The sequence below is a fragment of the Anabrus simplex genome, chromosome 1, assembly GCF_040414725.1.
Source record: "Anabrus simplex isolate iqAnaSimp1 chromosome 1, ASM4041472v1, whole genome shotgun sequence".
Classification (NCBI taxonomy): domain Eukaryota; kingdom Metazoa; phylum Arthropoda; class Insecta; order Orthoptera; family Tettigoniidae; genus Anabrus; species Anabrus simplex.
In genome coordinates, this window is record NC_090265.1 from 1,635,482,615 (window position 1) to 1,635,509,252 (window position 26,638).

A 26,638-nucleotide genomic window follows, 5' to 3' on the forward strand; every position below is an offset into this window, starting at 1 on the left:
CTTGCTGTGGTGACCAGAACATCTAATAATAATAATAATAATAATAATAATAATAATAATAATAATAATAATAATAATAATAATAATAATAATAATAATAATAATAATAATGTTCTGGACCGTCGTCAAATTGTGGGGACCGCGCTGGAAATAGGTCCTGGCCTGGTAATGACTACGAATATAGTCCGGCTGCGGGTTCAGTACCGCCAAGGCACCCAAGACGACACCACGCCGGATCTCCTTCAGGATTTGATCCATACTAAAAATGCTTATAGGAAAAGATGGCAAAGATTTAGGGACCCAACTGGCCGCGTGGAATACCTGGACCTAGCCCGGTAAGTAGGAAATCGATTGCTGGAAAGAAAGATTGAAAAATGTGAGGAACTTTGCCGTAATCTCTCAGAAAACGAGTCAGATCGTGAATTTTGGCGGATTCTCTCAGAAAACGAGTCAGATCGCGAATTTCAGAGGATTATATCTAAAACAATAAGCATTCAATTATAAATTTCAGTATAATACCGTAGCGAAGCACGGGTATCTTGCTAGTCATTTATATGTCCGGATCCATGGCTAAGTGTTTAGCGTGCTAGCCTTTGGTCACGGGAGTCCTGGGCTCGATTCCCGGCAGGGTCGGGAATTTTAACTATCATTGGTTAATTCCGTTGGCACTGGGGCTGGATGTATGAGTCGTCTTCATAATCATTTCATCGGGCGAGCCGAACTTGTCCTCGGACGCTCCCGGCACTAAAATCCATACGCCATTTCATTTAATTTCATTTCATATGTATAGACTATATAATGAAATATAAAGATCCAATAATACTGCCTTGAGTAATACCCTATTAAAGATTACAGGATCAGATAAAGTTTCGCCTACTTTAATTCTCTGAGTTCTATTTTCTACAAATATAGCCACCCATTTTGTCTAGTCCAATCGCCCTAATTTTCACCAGTAGTCGTCAGATTCTCGCTGCAAACTAAATGTTGTTTAAAGTGTAATTTTGTGTGTCCAACCTATACAGAAGGCTCAAATTAGTCGAATACCATATTCCGTTCAAGAATATTTATTGATGGTGACAGTGGAGCTTCCCTGGTCGCGTTGCCTTGTAGTGCGCCGTGCTCATACAGCAACCACACTCAGTCGCTACTGGAAATACTGACTATTCCTCTTGTGCTCTCACCCTAACCTCGATAGTACACACAAGACGATACTCAAGACTCCGGTGGGACTCTGATGACAGCCAGACCTGCCGTAACCTGTCCAACTACCTTACTCCAACACTGAATGACACCTCGCGGCTAGCCTCCTTTCTATATCCCGATGGTAGAGTACTAGAATATTCAGGGCTCGGATAGAGGCGGAGCATTCCCATTTCGTGTTCCAGAATGTGCACGGGGAACCCACACGAAGAGAACAATACAGGCGGGACCATGACATGTCCTCGGCCGACTGGTAGGAACCCCGCCTGGCTCAGTCATCCCTTCCAGGTAAAACCGAAGGGAGGTACGAGAGGGCTGGCACTCATTATTATTATTATTATTATTATTATTATTATTATTATTATTATTATTATTATTATTATTATTATTATTATTATTATTATTATTATTGCAAGCTACTTTGCCGATACAGATAGGTCTTATGGCGAAGATGGGAACAGGAAACAGCTAAGACGGACATGGCATTAACGAAGGTACAAAGATAAATGTCACCTCCGTCAAGGCCCTTGGAGTGGTGGACGATAAAGGTTACCATTATCCTTAACCTCCGCACTTGGTGGGGTAAAGTGGTTAGCTCTACGCCCGGCCGCCTTTGCCCCCAGGAATTAACCTGATACTCATTTTTGGTATAGGCTGCGTGAACCTCAGAGCTATATGCACCTCCGGAAGTGGAAATCTCGTTTCTTAAATTTTAGACTTTCTGACGGGGAATCGAATCCACATCCTTACGGCTGAACCGAGCACGCCTTTACCGCTTCGGCCAGCTGGCCCCTTAATGAAGGTACAGCTCCAGTATTTGCCACGTTTGAAAATGGGAATCCATGGCAAATCATCTTCAGGGCTGTAGACAATGGGGTTCGAACCCACTATCTCCCGAACGCTTGTCGTTTTTGTTGATGTATGTTGTTTAAAGGGGCCTAAAAGCTAGGTCATCGAACGCAAGCTCACAGCTATTATTATTACTCATTCGATTAGGCCATCTCAAAAACTCTTGAAACAGCTTTTTTCTTCTTGTCTTCCCAAAATTTCTTCATCCTTTCTCGGTGTTGTTTTCTTTGGCTCCGTCCATTTACTGCCTGATTTCTTCTTGGCTTTCTCTGGAAATTTTCCATCAAATATTGATTTACTAAATTCTTTTCTATTTGCAATTAGTTCTTTTTTAATGTTTTATAGTTCCAAATCTTCTTCTGCTTCTCTGAAAAATGCTGTTTCTCTTTTTTGCATAGTATTCAACAGTTTGTCTTGTTAATCTGTTTTTGTCCATTCTGTACGGGTGAACAGAGTAAATTATTTTCTTGAAAGCATGCATGACCTATTTTTCCGATGCTTTGTATACATCTTGTTCTGGTCTCAATTTCTATATGCCATTCTCCTAAATAGGTTCCATAATTTTCCTCAGAATTCTCTTTGTCTTATTCTTCTATCTGAGTAGGTATGCAAAAACTCGGTTGCATATAACGCTGATGGAAGGATTACAGTTTTATAGTGTCTCAGTTTAACATTCCTGGATACTGACATTTTGTCGTATATATTCATCATTGCGTGATAAGCTTTTTCTATTTTGTGAAATCGTGCCTCCATGCTCTCCTTATGTTATACTTGGGGACAAGACATGACGACCTCGCCTCACACCACTACTCTTCAGCGGCTGCCCAGTGTCTATTAGCGGCTTATGGTGTTTACTACGTCTGCTGTAGGCGGAGTTGCCAGAAAGTCTATTGCATTCGGCACGAAGAAAGGGTAAAGACTGAAGAAAGTGGTTTGTCAACCTCTCCACACCAAACAAGGATCACTTAGAACTCGTTAACTCAGCGGACTTCAGGGTGTGATTGACTGCTGGCTTCCAGTTCGCTTCCAGGAACTGAGGCCGTCATGTTTTGTCCCAAAGTATATTATAATAATTATTCTTTCTTTCTTTCTTTCTTTCTTTCTTTCTTTCTTTCTTTCTTTCTTTCTTAATCTCTTTACTGCCCAGGATCGGTTCTTCCCTCGGACTAAGCGAGGGATCTTGCCTCTACCGCCTCAAGGGCAGTGTCCCGGAGCGCGAGTTTTTGAGTCGGAGTATACAACTGGGGAGGAAGACCGGTACCTCACTCAGCTGGCCTCACTTGCTATACTGAACAGGGGCCTTGTGAAGGAATGGAAAATTTGGAAGGGACAGGGAAGGAAGTGGCCGTGGCCTTAAGTTAGGTACCATCCCGGCATTTGCCTGGAGGAGAAGTGGGAAACCACAGAAAACCACTTGGAGGATGGCTGAGGTGGGAATAGAACCCACCTCTATTCAGTTGACATACCGAGGCTGAATGGTCCCCGTTCCAGCCCTCGTACCACTTTTCAAATTTCGCGGCAGAGCCGTGAATCGAACCCGGGCCTCCAGGTTTTGCAGCTAATCACGCTAACCACTGCGACACAGGGGAGGATTATATATTTTTTATTATAAGAGAGCAAAGAGAATCAGAAATAATTTGTTTGATAAATTTGTTTTCGATAATGAAGTTCTAACATGATTTTTTCTCAGCTTTATGACACAATTATTGTGTGAGTTGTTATAACAATTATAATTTCGTGTGGCTATTTCTAGCCGAGTGCAGTCCTTGTAAGTCAGACCCTCCGATGAGGGTGGGCGGCATCTGCCATGTGTAGGTAACTGCGTGTAATTGTGGTGGAGGATAGTGAGTGGTGTGTGAGTTGCAGGGATGTTGGGGACAGCACAAACACCCAGCCCCCGGGCCATTGGAATTAACCAATGAAGGTTAAAATCCACCACCCTGCCGGGAATCGAACGCGGGACCCTCTGGACCGAAGACCCGTACGCTGACCATTCAGCCAACGAATGCGCGAGTTGTTAAATTCTCTCCATAAATATTACAAAAGGCTAGACTTTATCTTTTGTACTTTTGAAAAGTATTCATCACTATATGTCCGGCGTGGTTAGCGTGCTGGCCTTTGGTCACAGGCGTTCTGGGTTCGATTCCCGGCAGGGTCGGGAATTTTAACCATAATTGGTTAATAACCCCTGGCACGGGGACCGGGTGTATGTGCAGTGTCCATCAGCATTTCATCCTCATCACAACGCGCAGGTCACCTACGGGAGTCAAATAAAAAGACCTGCACCTCGCTAGCCGAAGTCCTCGGACACCTCCGGGCACTAAAAGCCATATGCCATTTCATTTTTCATCACTATTTCACTAAGAAAAAAAATCTTTTTAATTTTATTTTTACATTCTTAATAAGCTGTTGACTTTTGCCATTTAAGTAATCTTACGTATTCTGATTTTTTCAGAATGTTAAGAAAGCATTACATGACTACGGCCTGCAATCAGATCTTCGTTCAGCAGCCTACGCGAATGCTATCCTTGACATCTTTCATGTATACAATGAACAACTGTAAGACAAAATATCAAGTTATATGCCTATAGCCAGGTTGAAGGAGAGTTGTAGTGCACTGTAATATGCACCAATAAAAGAATGGTTGGAAGTATTCGTACTTATTACATTTTCGTTCCAAAAAAATTGTATGTTTTTCAGTGCCATCGTTGAAAAGAGAATATTGATCAAAATTGTGTAGTTAAGGTAAGGTAAGATAAGTTTATTTGAGAAATATTAGAGATATTCATTGGCGGTTTGGCTCTACAAGTAGAGAAACTGAAAATGTTTCTTCACATACCTAATACACTTCGATATGTGCATCGTTAGTTATGGGACAGACTCCGACTCTGTATTGCACTCACCAACCCAACACTCAGCGAGCTTGGTGTTATGGCTCGATATCGAAACTGACTGCTAGATTCCCAAAGGCGTCTGTGCCATTTCCTTATTGATATGTATGAAGAGAACATCGTCACTTAGACGCAGTTGATATCGGTACTTCAGCCAAAAACGACGTTAAATGCAGCATTCGAGCAGCTATCGCAAATGATACATCTGCAATGCAACAAAACACACGGAAAAACGTGGAATACAGTTTCAACGTCTGTTGTACCATTACTATTCCCTTGCTTAGAGATGGATGGAATTAGTGCTTCCGTCCAATCAGAACATACCAACTAACATTCCATGCTAATCTTATTACTCTGTGAAGCCATTTCATCCCTGCCATCCCACTATATGTCACCATTTCTGGTCTAAATTCATCTATTCCTGCTGCTTTATGACAATAGAGTATATTGACCATCCTTTCCACTTCCTCAAGCATAATTTCACTAAAACATGTAACATCAATGTTCTCCTCCTCATGGGCTCTGTTTGCAATGTCAACAGACGGATTTCCTTTAATGTTAAGAAAATTTAAGAAATATTCCTTCGACATGTCTAGTGATTCCACCAAGTGATTCCACTGGATCTACTAGAGTTCAGCAGAGTTACCCAACAGTGTTCATTTCCTTTTCCCCTTTCATTTTACGATTTCTTTATTGCTGTCCAGAAAAGTTTCCTTGCCGTTTGACCAAGCCTTTCCAGGTTATTACAGTGATCTTCCCATGGCTTCTTATTGGATTCGACAATATTGTTTGTTTTGCTTTGTTTCTTTCATCTGTGTTAAATTTCCTATCTGCATCAGCCCTTGTTTGGAGCCATTTTTGTTTAATTAGAACATTTCTTTATTGCCACCCTAGTTTACACCTTCGGCTTACTAGCAATAAAGACAAAATGGATACAAAAATACAAAGGCAAACATACAATATCTACTATCCTCTCTTAAAATCTACCTAAACTACCTCACTAAATCTACTACGATGCTCCTAACAAAGGCGGATGACCTGTCCATATGTTAGGGCACCAAACGATCACAGGTAATAAATAATGCAAAATACATAGAAATAAAAGAACAAAACTATAGATAAACAATCACTACTCTACACACCTTGAACTACTAACTACCTTGGTGGCGCTGCAGAGGCGGTTAGCCAGACCATAAGCAGCACCACCCTTCACTACTCTAATTTGTTGGCGCAGCAGAGGCGGAAAGCCGGACCAAAGCTGCACCACCTTTCACTAAAACTAAAGTTATACTACATACATCTAAAATACCTGCCAAAAGGAAAGCAACTGGCTGCTCGCAGCATCCCCTGGTAATGAGGGAACCCCTTCCACCCATGATGCCGCTGTCAGCCACCTTCGTGGGTCAGATGTCATACCCACCTAAATCTCTATCGCAATGTGTTCCCTCGCCTTCTCTTCATGTCGAATCGCTGAGCTGGAACCCAGACCATCATGCAATTCGTCTCGCTCTTATCTTTTGCCCCGTCTACTAGTCTGTATCGTCTTACTACACACTGCCTTCTCCCATCATGACTCTCCGTTATTATGCGGACATGTTTTCTTATCTCGACTAGGAATGGGTCTTTCTCCCCCCATCCTTCCCTCTTATGTCCCCCCCTCCCTCCCTTTTCCACATCTTTCCAGCTCCCTTCTATCCCTACAGCTGTTCAACTCTCTTATAATACTTTTAGATAGCTTATCCACTATAATGACAACGTTATAACACGAGGTTCATATTTTGTACATCATTTGTCTACATAAATTGTCAATATGTCTATATTTTCTTGTTCCTCATCGATCTTTCTTCTTATTTACATCTCTTCGTCATAATGATATAAAAAGACCCACTAATTTCTATTTTAATTTTACAAACTTTCTTTCTGTCACTCATTTACTGGTACATGACATCCTTCTATTGTTCACTTAATTTCTTTATAAACCTAGCTCTAACCAAATTTAAATATTTCGATAAATTCGATCCTCTTTCCCATTCTCTGCATAGCCATGCCTTCATCTTATAATCCTTTTCTACTTTCTCTATCTCTTTCTTATTCAACACTTTCTTTCTCAACTCTTCTAATTCACTACATTTGGAAAATATATGCAAATCCGACCACCCCTCTCCACATAAAATACATCTATTCTTATTTTCTCTACCTATCCATCCTATATTTTTTGGAATTCCCATAACCCACCAGTATAAACCTCTTTTATCCCTCCTACCCTCAAATTCAGTTCTCGGGTTTGTAATTTCTACTAATTTATTTAATATTGATAATGAGTTCCTTTCCCTACATTCCATTATTAAACTCTGTCTTTCTATATCCGCCACTCTCTTTTCTACCTTGCTCAACACCCAATCTTTCCTCTCTCCCCATCCTTCAGTCCATTCTCCTAACCCTATCCTTCGTAATATCGTTTTGCACTTATTCACCCAGTATTCCTCATTTTCCATATTTTTCTGGAATCTATACACCTCTTGAACTAAATCTCCTCCCTTCCCTTCTTCCAATCTCATCCAATACTTCATTATCCTCTTTGCTATCGTAATATCTACCGATTCTTTACATACTAGTCTAGAACCCACATTAGCTGTACAGTTAGGAACCCCCATAATAATCTTACTAAATTTTGCCACCACCCGGTTTAATTCCTTTCTATTTTCTTCCAATCCCCACACTTCTACTCCATATAGCATTCTTCCTTTCACCATTGATTGGAACACCATTCTCTGAATTTTATATTTAATTTCCGGGAATTTGTTTTCTAAAACCGCCACTACTCCAAGTGCTCCTCTCCCTTTTAATAAAGCTCTTTTGGTCTGTTCCTTCCATTTTCCATTGCTGCTAATTATCGCTCCTAAATACTCAATTTTATTCTTTGTTCTGATTTCTTCCTGTTCTACTCTCCAATATTTCTTTTCTTTCTTGCCTTTTCTTTTCCTGCATATCATTATCTGTGTCTTCTGCACGTTTATTCTAAGTGCCCATCTCTTAGTATATTCCACCACCTCTTCTAATCCTTTTCTCAACCCCCTTGGTGTTAGCGACATAATCAATAAATCATCTGCAAAAAGCAGACCCGGTATTTCCCGATTCCTTATCCAAGGACATTGCCAGCCCTCCCCTCCATGACTATCTAATATGTTGTTAATAAACAATAAAAATAAAATCGGAGACAGTTTACAACCTTGCCTTACACCCCTCTTGGATTCTATGCATTTACTCAACCCACCCCCCTGTAACTTAATCATTACCATTACTTCCTTATATATCCCTTCTATTACCATTCTCATTTTCCTTGATAACCCAATATCCCTTAGCCTAGTAAACAGCGCCTCCCTATTCACTGCATCAAAGGCTTTCTCCAAATCTATTGCTGCTACATACAATCTCATCCCTGCTATCTTGACATATTTCGTGATTAGGGTATCCACAATCCATATATTATCTACCGTATTCCTCTCTTTTCTGAACCCATTTTGAAACTCCGAAATCCTTCCATACTTCTCTGCCCAATTTATGATCCTATTGGCTAAAATTCCTGTGTACACCTTCGATAGCGAGTCCAGGAGTGTAATTCCTCTGTAGTTATTAGGATCACTCCGACTCCCTTTATTCTTGTATATCGGACATAATACTCCTTTTCTCCATTCTCTAGGAAATTTCGCTGATTCGTTTGGAGCCATTTCTGATACACCTTTTTAATTTACAAGCTGCCTTCACTTCTTCGTTCCACCAACATGTTTGCCTTCTCCTATCTTTTCACACAGTTCTTCCTAAGAATTCCTTTGTCGTTTCTACTACACTATCCCTGCATTTCTCCCATTCTTTTTCTATATCCTGAACCTGCTTACTGTCTGTCATTTGGAACTTTTCACTAATCATATCCATGGACTTCTGTCTAATTTCTACGTCCTGGAAATCCTCTACCCTTGTTCGTCTGCAGACATATTTCACTTTCTCTATTGTAGACCTAGAGATAGTTCACTACAGATCAGATAGTAATCTGTATCATCAAAATGTTCCTGGAATATCTGCACATTTCCTGAATTCAAAGTCGGTTCACACAGACATTTCTCGTCTTAATTCCTCCAAATGCTAAATCTACCCAAGTCATATCCTCATTTACGAGCCAACCAAAATTATGTTGTGTGCAATAGTACTCCTGATGAACAGTCCTTCTCGTTTTAACACCTGTTAAGAACACTTTATAACCCCCTTTCTCTTTCTCATTATCTCCACATACCTGGATATCATTAACTCTTAACCCATCAGGATGCATACTCTTTGCTGTCTCTGTCAGTTCTAATTTCTTTCTTGCATAAGCCCCATTAATACTGAAGGCTCCTCTTCGAATTCCATTTTGTTTTGCCAAGTTGTTTCCTAGGAGTACCCCACCCTTTAAATAGAAGAGGGACTGAGTTACTCCCATAGGTCCGAGACTTGCTTAAAATATTCTGAGCTTGTTAAATTCTATGAAGCAGGATGCTACCTTACTTACACCAAATACAGTAGAGACAATACGCGACACTTACGGATTTAGCCTTGCTAAAATGGGAGACAATTCGACGGTGGCGCTCCTAGTGACTTGACCTGAAAAAATTGAGCTAAATTCAAATATCAATGGAAATGCATAGACGAAAATGGATAAATAAATTACATCTAGAAAGAAAGTGTTATTGAGATATTAACTTCGAAGTTGCTAAAGCAATTCTGGATAAATGAATGAAGAATTATTTGAAAGTTTATTATTTAAAGACTGAAATTAGACATATAAACAAGATGTGAAATGGACTGGTGTGAAATGGGTTAATCGTTCATTTATGCATTACTTTTTTGCTTTAGCATTCCTGCCTGAACTTTTACGGTTAGATTTGTATTTTTTCTCATTTAAAAAACATGGTATCATCACATTAAGACACTTGTCAATAAAAATATCGGCACATTCCTTATACACATGATGCAATGAATTAACATTTAAAAGCTGGACAATTTTCCTCTTAACATAAAGCCTACTAACAGAAAGAAAATCTATAAAATCCAGGCTTTAATCTGACAAGAGGGATAAAAGAAAGAAAAGTATGAAAATGTTGTCTATAGTGATGCTTTGAGGAATATTTACGTACAATTAGAGTAAATATGTGCCATACACTTGGCTGTATAGTCAAGGATTTCTAAAGTCGCTGGCCTGGAAATGATCTGAACAGATCTTATAATTCTTATATAAGCGTAACGTCCCTTCTTTCTTGTACACCTTATCCAAATCACTTCTGTGACATTTCAAAACCCACAGATCACACGTACAACAACACATCGGTATTGAAGGTTAACTGCTACACTATACAATAAAATGAAAAATGAAAATGAAAACCTACAACATGTTTTCCAGTCATTGACAGGGTCAGGAATGCAATGAATGAAGCATATTATAGGCTGTTAGTACGATGGGGTCGCCACTCCCAAAGTGATATATTAATGACTGATAGATTATATGAAATGAGAATGGGGAGTGTTGCTGGAATGAATGATGACAGGGAAAAGCGGGGTACCCGGAGAAAAACCTGTCCCGCCTCCGCTTTGTCCAGCACAAATCTCACGTGGAGTGACCAGGATTTGAACCATGGTATCCAGCGGTGAGAGGCCGACGCGCTGCCGTCTGAGCCACGGAGGCTCTATACAATAAATAAAATATTTGTATTATATTTTAAGCCAGTTAAAATATGGGTCGAGCAGGTCAGAAAATTATGAAGTACTATAAAAATCTCTTTGTCACTGGAAGAACATATATACAAACACAATATCACTTACATTTTCTTGTCACGAGCGAAGCGAAAGAATGACCGCGCATTCTTCTCTACTTCATAGTTACTGCAGCTAAACACAGCACATACCTTTCCCCTCATGTTGAGAGGAGATATCAAGGAATGATACACGCTACTATTTAATTATGTCAACTCACTGAAAACGCATAAATAACACCAAAAACTTCACACACAAATACACGTCCTCTTATGACAGAATCAGTAGTTGTCAGGTCTACTCGCTAGAGAGAGCTCCAATAGTTGTCCCTCGATATCTCGCTCACTGTCGCGTATTGTCTCTACTGTATTTGCTTACACATAGGCACAGTCAGCCGTTGCCTATTGTTCACACACTAGGATGTGTCTACAGCAGAGGTGTTCACGCTGGGCACCGTAAGCGGGCTGGCGGTTGATGAGTGTGTGCTGTTCAGTCAGTGACGTTGTGGCTACGTCACAGGCCATGGAGGTTGGGCGAAGTTCTCCAAGTCACTCTTGATGACTGCGGCATTACTCTAGTTTGAAATGGAGGTGGAAAATAATGCAAGGAAGAGGGCAGAATTCCACGTCATTTTCAATTTACGTTGTAAGAAATAAGTTATGTTCATTGAAGTTTATGTATTTTGACCGGATACAATAATGAGTTAGGCCTACAACCTAATATTTTTAATGTACGTAATGAATTACAACTTTCACTACCTCAGAGGTGATTTAGAAACATTTCTGATATAATACATAGTTAAGGTGGATACGTTGTGTCTTGTGGCTGTTTGGATTTGAATTATCTGATAAACTCACTAACACTCGAATCGTGCTTACCGGGAATAAAATCAGTTAGGTTATTTATCTGAAGGCACACTGTGTATATCTGTGGTAGATGCATTTAAATTGTTGTTGTACTTTAATCTTGGGTAGTAAATATCTAAGTACTCACCCATGATGAAACTCCCTGTCGCCATGTAGAGGCTAGCTATTATCATCGGATGCCTGATAAGTTTTAAATACTGTTTTCAGTAATTCAGTGAATAGGGAAAGTCACACAACACAACAACACTGTGCAAAATCAAGTACAAAACTTGTTGAATTATATAATCATATTATTTTTTGCTAAATGAATAACAGGAATTTTACCTTTCTTAAATAGAAATATGTAATTTCCATCCAAGGAATTGTAAATCGTACCTTGCACGCTTAAACCGTGTACTTTTATAGATTGTCTCACGCTCCAGGACACTGCCCATGAGGCGGTAGAGGTGAGATCCCTCGCTGAGTCCGAGGAAAAAGCCATCCTATACTCCGCACGGCCTTACTTCTAAATTGAAGTTTCGCAAAACAAATGAGCATCGCCTTCCCTCTGTTGCCAGCGCGCTACGCCTGCGAGAACAGCTGATGCAATATGACCGCGGTAAACAGCCCTTTTAAATTGTAATACATACTCAGAAAAACGAATGAATATGGATTGAAAACAAATTCACAAGAACTAAACTTTCTAATAATATCTGGCACTTTTATTAACAATAAAAGAGAATGAGGAAATAACACATCATTAACGGCTAATGGCTGGCGCAGAAAGGAGGTTATGGCCTACAAAGGGAACACTCCACTGATCTCAGAGTCACTGGAACCCTCCAACAATATGAAAAACACACTAAATATTGAAGGAAAATGCAAAAGATCGCGAACCGTACCGAATACCAAACACGCTGAGCGAGATAGGTTAACCACGTGGCGAATGTAAATATTAGAGCTGGCAACTAAGTTTCGAGATCGTGCTCTGCCGATATACATCGATATGAATGACAGCTTGGGATTGGTTGGATGTCTATGCTTCAGCGCATAACCACCAGACAGAGCCAAAATCTGCTAAAACGTCAATTTAGAAGTAGAGCCGTACGGAGTATAGGAGGGTAAACAGATTAAGAAAGAAATAATATATTGAAAACTTCATTATTTTGCTATGACAGCGTTTTATTTTAATACTGTAGTGGAGGAGAGCTTCGTACTCACAATCCTAGTCACAGCTGCCTTCCCTGCAAAGTGTGTTCGTGCTCTCGCAGCTCTGTGACGTGTGCTTAGTACGGAAACTGCCCGCAAGCCCGGCCGCATTGGACTAGCCTCAGTGGGCGCCTCTGGTCTACAGTAACCTACACCACACATTTGGACATAAATATGTCTTAGAGCTGGATTCATCCATAAATTTGTATAACGTAATAGTGTTAATGTAACAAAATGTGTGATGAGATGTTACCTTGAGAGCTATTTTTTTTTTTTGCTACTTGCTTTACGTCGCACCGACACAGATAGGTCTTATGGCGACGATGGGACAGGAAAGGGCTAGGAGTGGGAAGGAAGCGGCTGTGGCCTTAATTAAGGTACAGCCCCAGCATTTGCCTGGTGTGAACATGGGAAACCACAGAAAACCATTTTCAGGGCTGCCGACAGTGGGGTTCGAACCTACTATCTCCCGAATACTGGATACTGCCCGCACTTAAGCGACTGCAGCTATCGAGCTCGGTACCTTGAGAGCTGCACAAGCCATTGATTAACCATCAGTACTTCACATCACAGCCTGCACGGTTGCTAAGTAATATTGCGTCACACATTTTATTGAAAGACATTTTATGATCATTTGATGTTTCCAGAGGGAAATATGATGACTGTTTTAAATATTCATGATATTCCATTACTGAGACACAGCTCCTAGAAAATGTGCGGTTCTTGACTCAGTACTACATTGGTGTTTGATCACAAGTACTGTGGTTTCATAGAACACACAAGAGTTGTTCAAGAGTACCTACTTGGAAAAACTGTTCCGAAGTTTAGTTTAGGAGTCATTCTCAGCAAACGAACACTTTCTTTGGGTACATGCTTCTGATATCTGAAAACTTGGCAACTGCTATTTTGTTATGGTAATAGAATGATGGAAACTTTAAAGCTTTTTCAGAGTTTGTGTAGTTTATCTCAGCTGATTATGGCAACTTTTGAAATATACTCACTGACAAAAAACACAGTTTTGAAATTGTCTGAGGGATGACTTTCATAACTGTCAGATATTGACAGGTCCTTAAACATTAGATTGTTCATTCTGTTGTTGTCTGCAATTATCACACAAGTTTTAAGCCCTCATATTTCAACGGGCTTCAGTTGTGTAGAATGTTAGGTATTTACCTCTGATATTATTTACAGGAGTAAGGGATAACGTTTGCTTAAATGAAACAAGTAATGAGATACTAGAAATGTCACAACATATTTTACTGCTGCTTGTATATATATAGTCCTGAGCACGTAAGGCAATACACTAAGAGTGCAACCTTACCCTTCCTCCCTTGTAATGTTAAGGTAGCGATTTATAGTTATTTTTCTTGCTGTTGGGTAGTTTGCAGTTCTTTTTCAGTGTCGGTAACCATACAGTTTAGGGTCCCTACTTGCCGATACGACGTCTCACATTTACCGTTAATCTGGCATGTTGGCAACGTTCAGTCACAGTTCTAGCCTGAATTACGTATTGCCACTGCATTACTGTTAAAATCACTACTGATACATTTGCGAGAATATTTAAAGCATATTTTCTTTTTCTGTGGGATTGTGAATCTATTTGGCTAATACCAGGTACTATAAGTAGAATTGTGGCATGTTCGGATAATGAATTTAATAACATAGTTTGTGTGAAATGATGAACACATCATTTTATTAATTGCGTTCCTATTTCGTCCCATACTAACGTACAGAATTCGATTGGGATGTCTAAGAAGGAAGAAAAATCTGCAAGAACTCCTCCGAAAAGGAAAGCAACGTTACGTCCTTTACAAAAATCAATTCAGAGATTGGTACGAGGTATTGAAAAAGGAAGACGATGAGTTATCACTCGTAGTGATATGGAATATTTGACAAAAATACATTTAACATTGTAATTAATCAGGACAAACTGCTAATTCTTCGGATATCGTTACGATATCTAATGCGATGGTTTCCCTTGCCTTCCGCATCCTATGCCGTTGACTTCATGCAGTAGTTCTTCCAACTTTATCATGGTTTTACCCAAAGGGCAATAGTGTGCCCTAAACCTCCACCCGCTCATTCACCTATATAAGAACTTGCTGGCCCTTGGTGGAAGGCGTCCACTTATACCGGTGGTCACTCGGACTGTAGCCGCCGTAGGCGCAGTTAAACTTCATCAACATTATCAAAGAGATATTAAATGTATATAAAAAAACTTCATAAATTGTGCGTGTTATCAAACAACACCGACAAATGTCGTTACCCAAGAACAAACAAGTTGTAAAGTATCATGTATAGTACGCGAACCTTTTCTTGAGCCCTGAACTCCATAGTACATAATGGGAACTAGGGCTCAAGAAAAAGTTCGCGTACTATAACTGGTGAACAAATAACTATTTAATAATTATTTATCCCTTGGTGAATCATCATCCTCCATGCTGTTGGACGTAAAGCACTATACGAATCTTGTATTGATATCTCAATGGTCAGCGGCCATGTTTTCGGACCGAAAGCGTTATTTTCAGTTTGCAATGAATTTCCACTCAGCAATAACATGTGTCACGATTTCAAAAGATCGTGAAGATGCTCCAGATCCTACTTATGTAATAGGAATAGCCATGTAATTGACTGTAAAGAAATGCCAAATGATTATTTTTTAATGTGACCAAAGAAATTACGCACTATTATCGAGAAATTTTATTTACATTGATGAAACCTGTCTAGATCAGGGGCAATTCAGCAGACGACAGGAGTGTTACAGGGAGATACTTTAAGTCCAATATTGTTCAGCATTGCCACAAGAGACGTTGTTGAATCAGTCGTCAGTGAAGATGTCTTCACCTAGACCTATATGTATGCTGACGACATGGCTTTAGCTTCAACGCCACATAAGAAGCCACAGGAAGCGTTTGATAAACTCATTACCGGGTCGGATATAAGCAGTCTAAGACTTAATGCAGAGAAAACAGTTCAAATGGCATTTAGAAGGGGCGTGAAACCGCCAGCTGCAGAGAACATTAAGTACACGAATACTTTTCAAGCAAACGGTAGAGTTTTCACCAAACATATCAGAGAGAGCAGTTGCGGTAGTTGCGGCAATGGACGACATCAAGGCCCTTCGACAATTATCTATAGAGGCAGCAAGAGTCCTACTCCATATCAAGATTTCCCCTCTCATGACATACGCCTTAGACATTATCTGAGAACATCTATCGAAGAATAACCCAGCTACACTAAAAAGTGTGAAGGCCATATATTTAAAAAAACTCTCTGCTTAGCAAAAATTGCTCAACCTAGCTCACAAGACAACAGTTCTATATAGAAGACCTGCGATTAATACCATTGTCTTCTAGGACACAAGACAAGTTTTTAGCTTCAGTAACTACAGGATAAAAAAGTGAATATGTGGATAGATTTTTACCGAACACACGCCATGATGACGTCAGAATGGATTCATTCTGCTTACGAACTGCTGGATAACATAACGCGCTTCGCGGTCCGTGGATTCCATTACAAGCTGTGCCATCCAAAGTATGAAAATTGTGTTTGTGAATTGTGTGGGGAAAATATGCCAACGGTACCACGCAGAGCTGTGTTCTAAAATAACATTATCTTTAGCTGAACTGTGTAAATTATTTTTATTTCATGTATGCATATTGTGCGATATACCTCCATAATAATATTCTTATCGATGCACATTTGTCCAGGAATGAATATAAAATGACCTAAGCAATTTTCTACTGTAATTTCACTTCCCTGTCGACTTGACCTTTCTCAATGAGATAACAGAATACTAACATCTTCGAGCATACAAACCAAGTGGTGCGCTAACGTCAAGTGCTGAGCAATCAGCTGTTGTATGGCAAAACAAGGGGGTCTACCTTAAGAAGAGCATTACGGAGTCTTTTAAATCCCAATTTAAGTGTGCTCCTTATGATTACTTGATTTAAAGTATTGAAGATGGTGATAAATAAAATTCCCTAGGAATATTTTCTTTCCTTTTTATATGAAAAGTGTTAAGTATCATTATGTACGTGTGATATATCGACCTGTTTACATATCAGTTAAGCGATACGATGGCATGAATAGGCCTTGCGAGGTTAAGCTATTTTAGCTCCTTGCCTTCTCATTTCAGAGGATGAATTTTTCTCCGTAATATTAGTCTAACATCCGGTAGTTATTTTTTATGTTTTTACAGTTCTGGAAATAGTAAACTCTACAAAACATATCAATGAACTGACTTTCTAATAACGCCGATATTTTGTTGGTTATAAATCGATAATTAAGCAATCGGTCCCATTAAACCTGTAATCATTATCGTCAAAGAAAATTTGAAAGTACTAATAATTCAGCTGATAACTTCAAGGTTCTGCCCCTAAGGACACCTATCTCCGCTACTATCACACTTATCCGCCGACCTTCGCATTTAGTTTATAGATTTACCATACAGTTATGCATGTTGATAATTATTGTTTTGTAGGACCTAACCTCTAGGTTACCATCAACTATCATGCATGAATGCACACACAACCATCTATCATCTAGGTTATAAGCCACTATCACACAGGAATAAGCACACACACCACAAGTCATTCAACACTTCTAAATGCTCAGGCTACATCGAACTATAACTAAGTTAATGAAGCGTAATGAGATGTACCATTCACAAATCATACTAAAAATGTAATATAATTTACAATATGATGAAAAACAGGAAGCCATGTAGGATACAACTCATCAAAACACCAGTCAATAAATGTATGATACAATGCAGGAAACAAATATTTACAGGTAGGTCACACACCATACTTCTCCAGGAATGTTGTAAAAACCTGAGAACTGCATGTCTTGATAATATCGTCCCACTGAAGTTCTTTAACGTGCCAATAAATCTACGGGCACAAGGCTGACGTATTCGACCACATTCAAACACCACCGGACTGAACCAGGATCGAACTTGCCAAGTTGGACTCAGAAGGCCAGCGCTCTGCCGTTCTTAGCTTGGCCCTCTTACATTAACTAAATGATGTTGTTGTTAATTCATTTGAGGGGACTGAGACATATTGGCCATCATCCCCGTATACTTAGGTATTTGTTGAATTTGTCTGATAACCTAGTGTGTGTAACTAGATTTTAGGGTTTAGGATTAGGATAGGTGCCCCAGAACATCAAATAGGGTACCATCTCGTCATTTTCCTGGAAAAGTGTGGGAAAATCTGGGGAAACCCGCTCTCAGGATGGCTAATGTCCGGACCGGGATTCGAACCTTCTACCTCTACACATCCCGCTGTCGTGTACCGACCTCCCACGGACTCGAACCGGCGGACTGCCAGGTGGAAGGCAGCCGGGGTTCGCAGCCGAGTTTGGAGCTCAAGGTGTCAGAGGAGATTAATTAGTGTTAGAATGATTATCAAAGACAGGAGACACCTTGTAGCGTTAAGGTAATTGATTAATAATTATAGTCAGATTTAGTTACTGTAAGAAAAGGGAAATATTTCAAGAAGTTACATGTAGTGGAGAGAGCTTGCGAAGTGCGCTTACACAAGTGTTGACTAAGAGCGGGGACTTGTTGATCACAACAAGTTATTTACTGTGTATCGACAAACAGAGGTAGTATGTCGGCGAGCCAGGCGGCCGCCGAAACCGACAAAGAAACAAAGCCCAGTGCAAGGCCATTCAGGGTCAGTACAGATGCACTAGGGAAACAAGGAAAGATGAGGACAAAAGTAAGACAGAAGACAGTAGTGCCTAGGTAGCAGCACTTACTGTAACGACTATTGAGAATAGCCACTTGAGGGCGCTAGTGACTGGATGATCAGTTTAGCAATGCCCGTAAGACCCAAGGAGGTAGGGATAGAACTTTGAGTTCAGGAGCGGAGATATAACCCCTGGCCAAGATGGCGCGGGGCCTTCTTCCAGCCAGTAGTTCGTACTTGTCAGGACGAGATTCTGTTCGGGCATAGCCCAAGTGCCGCAGGGCAAGATTCAGATAGACGCGTAGTAGAACAGTAGGCGCGTGGAGCAAGCTCGCTCTCTCAATAGATCATTACATTCAGACTTGTAAATATACTGTACATAGTAGTTTTAGTGTTCTCAGTAATAAAGGACAGGGAAATAACCTCTTCTTTTATTTCGGGAGTTGCGGGACGAGTCATACCTACAAATTACCTCCCTACATTCCGCTCGGCAGGACAGGTAATACTTCAACATCCAACGGCCTGGTGTCCAACCTACGAGAACGTCTCTCAGGACAGGTAGGTCACGACAGGCACGTATAAAAATTTGGTGTCAGGTAGTGCAGGGTCCCGAGTTCGATCCTCGAACAGTGTCAACTCACCGAAATAACGTGAGAGAATCGCGACTTCGTAGAAGATTGTCCGTAAGAGAACCGCGACTTCGCAGAAGATTTCCGTGTGAGAAAATCGCGACTTCACAGAAGATTGTCCGAACCGCGCTACCGCGTAGTTTCGTTCGTGTGCCGCGCATCGCAGAAGAGGAGCATCACTACCGCAGCCTACTAAGCCAGCCCAGCAGAGGGGTAGCAGTCCAGTAGCAGACAACGCCATCCGGTGGAGACGCAGCACTACAGCTGACTACTCATCCAGCCCAGCAGTGAAGCAGCATTGCAGATTAAGGTAAGCTGAATATTTATTTCAAATGGCACGACAGAACAGTTCAGTACCAGCAGACCAAGGCACTGAGATGCTTGACGAGGTGGAATCAGTAAGTATGAGTGGGCCTTTTGTTACAGTAGTAGAAGGACATCGTCTCATTGGACGAGAGTTTGATGGCAGTCAACCAGATAGATTGCATGAGTTCATAGCTAACGTAGATGCTGCTGTTCGTATGATTAAGGATGAGGATCAAGAGTTGTTTTTCAAGTACATTTTAACTAAGGTTACGGGCAGAGCCCGAGACAAGTTGTTGTACAGACGTGATATACATAACTGGGAGAAAGCCAAGCGGGCATTGATAGAATATTATGGCCAGCAAGGCACGTTAGATTTGTACATTTGTCAAATGTTCCAAACAGCGCAGGACCCGCGAGAATCAGTCGCACTTTGGGCGCACAAAATAGAAACATTGTCAGCTTCTTTTAGAGAGGCAATACTTGAGGATGAATTAGAGGAGGATCGTGACGCGCAGTTGAAAATAACGAGAAAAATATGTGTTGCTAGTTTCATACAAGGGTTAGCCAACCCTCGAATACAAGCTAAGGTTCAGTCAGAAAAGGGCATTACTTTCGAAAAGGCAGTTGCACTTGCTCAACAGGAGGAAACCGTAATATTGTCAAAGAAGGCACGAGAGGGCCTACAACACAAACGTAGCTCAGGGTTTAGCAAGCGCAGACCAGAGCAGGAGCGTAGTGCAGCACCAAAGTGGCATACTAAGCCAACACATGCTAGGGAGCGCAGTGCAGCACCACAGTGGCATACTAAGCCAACACATGCTAGTGTCAGGGTGGTCTGCTACAATTGTAGCAAGGAAGGCCACATAGCAAGGAACTGTAAGAACAGAGGAACGCAAGGGGCTCACACCACACAGACCACTAGTTCCAATACAGCTACAGGGGGCACCTTCAGTAAATTAAAATGCCGCTATTGTGGGAAGACAGGGCACATTGAACGTGACTGTAGAAAGAAACAGAGGGATAAGGAAACAGAGGTACGAGAAACAGTGCGCATAGTACGTACACAACCAAACCAAGTGACAAAAGAAAACAGAATTTGTTATCGTTGCGGCCAAAAAGGGCACATACAGGTGAATTGTCGACAAGGTGTACGCACACAAGGTGCACACACTCACGGTGCACACACTCCGGTGATGCGTACGGATAACCGCAGGTGCTATTCGTGTGGCCAACAGGGCCATATCCAAAGAAATTGTCGAAAAGCCCAAGGCAAGTCCACGGGCAACAGGGCCATGAAAGGTCAAACTCAAGGTGATCGCATAGGGGGCAAGGCCGTAAGATACCGAGCCCAATGCGAACATTGTGATAGGTGGTCACATCGAACCCAAGACTGTTGGTTCAAAAAGAAGGGCGGCAGTACGCAAGCCACGAAAGCCTCCGCGGCTCAGGCGGCAAACTAGAACGGGCCCGTAGCAAGGGGACAGTTACGGAGGCCCGCACACCAGAAGGTCCCAAGAATTCTGACGTAGAAGGCACGGTGCTGATCCAGGTTGCAAACCTAGGAAGACCGTTGAGATTTTTAATAGATACTGGGTCCGATATCAGCCTAGTTAAGAGGCAATCGGTACCCAAGGAATGCCTGATTGACGGGAGCAAATCAATTGAATTAGCAGGTGTAAGTAAGGGAATAATTTACACCCAGGGTACTGTACGTTTTGCCATTGGAAACACAAGTCACACATTTCATGTGGTAGGGAGTGATTTCCAATTAACACAGGATGGTATAGTTGGGCGAGACCTCCTGACAGATAGCGTGATTGACTATAGGGAAGGTCATGTCACCATAAGAGGGCGACAATACCCTATGGGGGCACGAGAGACGAAGGTGATCCGTCTCGAACCAAGGACCCAGAAGGTCGTTGTTATAGAAGTAGATCGGAATCTACCCTTAGGAATTATTGAGAAGGAAGAGGTGATACCAGGGGTGTACCTCGCAGGGTGCCTGACTAAATCAGCGCACCACGAAGCAGTGGTTAGCATGATGAATACCACTGAAAAGGCAGTGACTTTACACAGTCCACGAGTGCACATACAGGAGGTAGATAAGACCTGCCTAGCACAAGTGCGAAAGGTAGAGCAGAACAGTAGAGTGGCAAACGGAGAACCGGCCACTCAGAAGCCCCGATCACAGCGGGTGATAGACTGTTTGCGAGTTGATCACCTCACGCAGGTAGATAAGGAAGGGATATACGCCATCTGTGCTGAGTACAATGATATCTTCCATCTTGAGGGAGACAAACTAACTCACACTGATGTACTACAGCATGAGATCCCTACACCCCAAGATCAACCTCCAATTAATGTACGACCATATAGACTTCCCGAAGCACAGAAGGGGGAGATACAAGCTCAGATAGATAAGATGCTGAATGATGAAATTATCACACCTAGCACATCAGCCTGGAATGCGCCATTACTTTTAATTCCGAAGAAATTAGACGCCTCAGGGAAACAAAAATGGAGGGTCGTGATCGACTTTCGAAAATTGAACGAGATAACGATAGGAACCAGGAACCAGTTATCCCCTGCCATTAATTTCAGAACTGTTAGACGCCCTTGGCAAGGCGAGATACTTTTCAACTCTAGATCTCGCGAGTGGCTATCACCAGGTGTTGTTGAAGCCTGAAGACAGGCCAAAGACAGCATTCTCTGCGCTAGGACGCAAGTACGAATTCAGGAAAATGCCCATGGGTTTGAAAGACGCGCCAGCCACGTTTACGAGGCTGATGAACAACGTGCTCACAGGGTTAACGGGTATAAAATGTCTGTGTTACCTGGATGACGTCATTGTGTACGGGAGTTCAATCCAGGATCACAATGCGAAGCTAAGAGACGTATTTCAAAGGCTGAGAGAGAACACGCTGAAACTCCAGCCAGATAAGTGTGAATTCCTAAGAACTGAAGTAGCATTCCTAGGACATGTAATTACTGACGAAGGTGTCTTACCAGACCCACGTAAAGTACAGGCCGTTAAGGACTTTCCGAGGCCTACCACTAGCCGACAGATCAAGCAGTTCTGCGGACTGAGTGGGTACTATAGGAAGTTCATACCTAACTACAGAAAAATCGCGAAACCGCTGTATCAGTTAGTGAAGAAGGACGTTCCCTTTGTATGGGGAGACGATCAAGAACAAGCGTTCCAGATACTAAAGCAAAAGCTAATTGAGGAACCTATATTGCAGTATCCGGATTTTGAAAAACCATTCGTTGTTACCACTGATGCGAGCAACGAAGCGGTTGGGGCAGTATTGTCACAAGGACCTATCGGGAAAGACCTTCCAATAGCCTATGCAAGTAGAACGCTTAACAAAGCAGAAATGAACTATAGCGTAACTGAGAAAGAATTGTTGGCAATAGTGTGGGCAGTAAAGTATTTCAGACCATATCTGTTTGGTAGAAAATTCACTGTTGTGACAGACCATAAGCCGTTGAAGTGGGTCTTCAACGTGCAAGATCCGTCTTCACGCCTGCTAAAGTTCAGGCTGAAGCTGGCGGAATACGACTTCGACGTCGTATATAAGCAGGGCAAACAGAACTGCAATGCAGATGCCCTGAGTAGGAATCCCACTGAACCCAAGTGCCAAGCGCGAGTAGTTAACTCGGCTCAGCACAGGTCTCACTCAGAGACAACGGTAGAAACTCAGGCCTCAGACGAGAATAGAGAGGAGGTACTGTCTTCAAAACCCGAGGACGCTACGGCAGAGGGAGTTGAAGCGGACGATAGCGAGGTTTCCGAGGACGCTAACGCAGAGGAGATTTCGCCCGAAGGTAGTTTATCTGAGGAAGAGAACGAATTAGGCGAAGCTGAAAAGCTAGCCATTTTGAAAGAATGTCATGATTCTTTGGTGGGAGGCCACCAAGGAATAGCGCGCACGTACGCCAGGGTACGTGAACGAATTCAGTGGAAGGGCATGAGAGGGGACATTGAGCGCTATGTACGCACATGTCCCTCCTGCCAAAAGAATAAAGGGACCAGACCAGACGTCAGGGCTCTCATGAGAATTACGGATACCCCGAACACAGTCTTTGAGAAAATATCCCTAGACGTAGTTGGACCTCTTCCGTTGACAGAGGCAGGAAACAGGTACATACTGACATGCCAAGATCAGCTGTCAAAGTACTTAGTAGCGAGTGCCATACCTAATCAGGAGGCAGAAACCGTGGCACGGACGCTAATCAATAACGTAATAAGTATCTACGGGATACCAGAGCAGATTCTCACTGACCAGGGTAGTAATTTCATGAGTGATGTGTTTAAGACGCTGTGTAAAACGCTGCGCATTCGTAAAACACACACTACGGCTTTCAGGCCACAATCGAACGGTAGCATAGAGAGATCCCATAAGGTGCTCACGGAGTACCTAAGGCATTATGTCTGCTTAGGGGAGCAGAATGACTGGGACAAGTATTTGCCTACAGCTAGCTTTGTGTATAATACCACAAAGAGCACAAGTACAGGGTTCACACCCTACGAATTAATTTTTGGAAGGAAGGCAAATATCCCAGGTGTGCTGCAAAAGCCACCTGAAATGAATTACAATGAACACCAGAACGTGGTGGAGGAACTGACGGCACAGCTTAGGCGAAATCACGAGGCCGCCAGAAAGACCTTAATAGAGCGAAAGGAATTAGAGAAAGAACACTACGACAAAAAGCAAAATGAGGTCACCTTTCAGGTAGGTGATAAGGTTCTCTTGCGCAATGACGCATTGCGAAGAGGAAAATCCAGAAAGCTAAGCCCACCATTCGAAGGTCCTTACGAGATAGTAGATGTTTCAGGGGTGAATTGCACCCTACAGATGAACAAGAAGGGAAAAAGGGTTAAGGTACATAAGAATCGTTTGAAATTGTACTTGTAGAAACGGGAACTGGGAAGCGAATGGTAACACACATCCTGTCTTTACCTTGCAGGTAGACAGCAGATATGGCGCGAATGCTAGAATTGTTGTCCATCGTAGTAGCAGTGATAGTCGTGACGTCACATCGCTACAGAATGGCCGGAGAAATACTGGATGTCAAGGTGACACCATATGAGAGTACTCCAGGGGCATACTTCGACAATCAGGGTGAGATACAGTTATACCATACGGAATGGACACTAGTTACCTATGTAAACCTAAATAAATTAAGTGATGTATTTTCAAATGTCAAGAGACACATACACTGGACTCAATTAATATGTACACAGTTAGAAAGAAGTACTAACCTAACATGTCAACAGGATGTTAAAATGCTAAGTGCACAATTAGATAGAATTAGGGAATCGAAGGAATTAATTACGAGGATTACTAAACCAATAGGGGAAACGGATAACACTAGGCGAAAACGAGGCCTAATTAACGCAGTAGGTTCCATCGCAAAGGCATCATTTGGAACATTAAGTCAAGAGGATGCCGATAAATATGAGTAAAAAATTAGTGAGTTAGAGCAGGAACAGCTTTCAATTATGAAAATTGCAAAAGACCAGATGATAGTAGTAAAATCAACATTGCAATCTATGAACAGCACCATTTACGATGTCACAGCCAATGAGCAGAGATTAACTCAAAACATTGCAGAAATTAGATCATATCTTGCCAATAGCACGCTTCAGATTACAGAAGCACTTAAGCAAGTAGAATTAGAAAACTCAGTGAATAGGCATTTAATTGAGATTGAAGGCCTTCTCATACAACTGTATGAGCATTACAGTGTTGTATTATCAGGTATAATGAATGCTCAGGTAGGAGTCATTCAGGTGCAAACAATTTCACCAGATGATTTTATTAAAGGTTATAAGAAAGCTCAGGGAGATTTCCCTAAAGGATTGTCCTTGCCATTTGACTTAAAATCAGCTTACGGCTACTTGATTTACAAGGTAGCCACAGTGGAAGTGTTCGCTAACAAAAATTATCTAGTGTACGTCATCAAGACACCCCTTACAGATAGGGTAACATACATTGTATCACATGATTCCATTCCCCACGTATATGAAGAGTAATCCACACCATTTTGTTTATCTTCAAGAGACCAAGGACTATATCCTTATGGACAAAGAGAAACAAACTTATGTTCAGTTAGATAAAGATCAGGTAAATCAATGTAAGGTAGTAACACCCAGTTGGAAACTATGTCATGTTAAATTCCCTATTAATACAGTGTACACTCAAAAGAGTTGTGCAGTCCAGCTTATCTTAGGAGTTAGTCAGATTCCAGATAATTGTGATAAAAGAGTGCTTCCCGTTCAACAACTCATGTGGATACCTATCAGAGCTAACAGATATATATACGTATCCCCAGAAGAAGTTAAAGTAACATGTATGTGTCAGGATACCACCAGTGATATCAGGTTAACAGGCACTGGTATTCTTGTTTTAAGTGCAGGTTGCACAGTGTATGGGCCACATAATAAAATACAAGGTGTAGGTGAATTGAACACTACACAAAGTAAAGACTTTGTACCAGAAGTCACACTTAATTATGACTGTTGTGAACAGATAGGTAGTAAAATCAAGTTAGAACAGATACCCGAAATGAATAAGTTGTCATTAAACAATTTACTAAATCACATTAACGATTTACAATGGGCTACCCATAAGACACAAGAAGTGGAAGATATGGTGAGACAAAAAGAAGAAGAACTGCAAAGACAAATGGTCTATCAACATATTAATGTGTACAGATATATTGTGTGGATAGTTGTTGGTATCATAAGTTTAATTTTAATTTGTTACTGTTGTAATTGTTGCTGTCCGAAACTAGGGTCTCCAGCAAAGAGATGGTTTGATGATGCACGGGCTCATTGCCCTAATATATGTATAAAACAAACGGTAATCACGAAGGGAGATAAGGTTAAGACTTCAGATGAGGATTTAACTATATTCCAACGTCCCAGGCGGATCCGGGGACGCCCGGAGATGTCTGAGGAGATCATGGAATTACACTCCAGGCCTGCTGGGGGACGCCCTAGTACGCCTGTGAGATCTATAGAAGCAATAGAAATAGACGCAAGTGATAATCAGAGTAGAGAACAACCTTCCCCTTCACCACAGGGTCGCCGATCCTTACGTACCGGCAACATCAGAGTATAAATAGTGTAGGACAGAAATGGACGCAACGTATGGTTGCATCCATTTCTTCCCTAAGGGGGGAGATGTCGTGTACCGACCTCCCACGGACTCGAACCGGCG

At 41.5% G+C, this 26,638-nt stretch overlaps 1 protein-coding gene across 1 annotated transcript in view; it reads left to right on the forward strand.

The window, feature by feature from the left end:
• Nucleotides 1–26,638, forward strand: part of LOC136863249 (glutamate dehydrogenase, mitochondrial-like) — a 274,916-nt gene that overhangs the window by 68,992 nt on the left and 179,286 nt on the right. Inside the window, exon 6 of the mRNA XM_068226415.1 lies at nucleotides 4,505–4,608. Coding sequence (XP_068082516.1) covers nucleotides 4,505–4,608 — 104 coding nt within the window. The remainder of the gene's footprint in view (nucleotides 1–4,504; nucleotides 4,609–26,638) is intronic.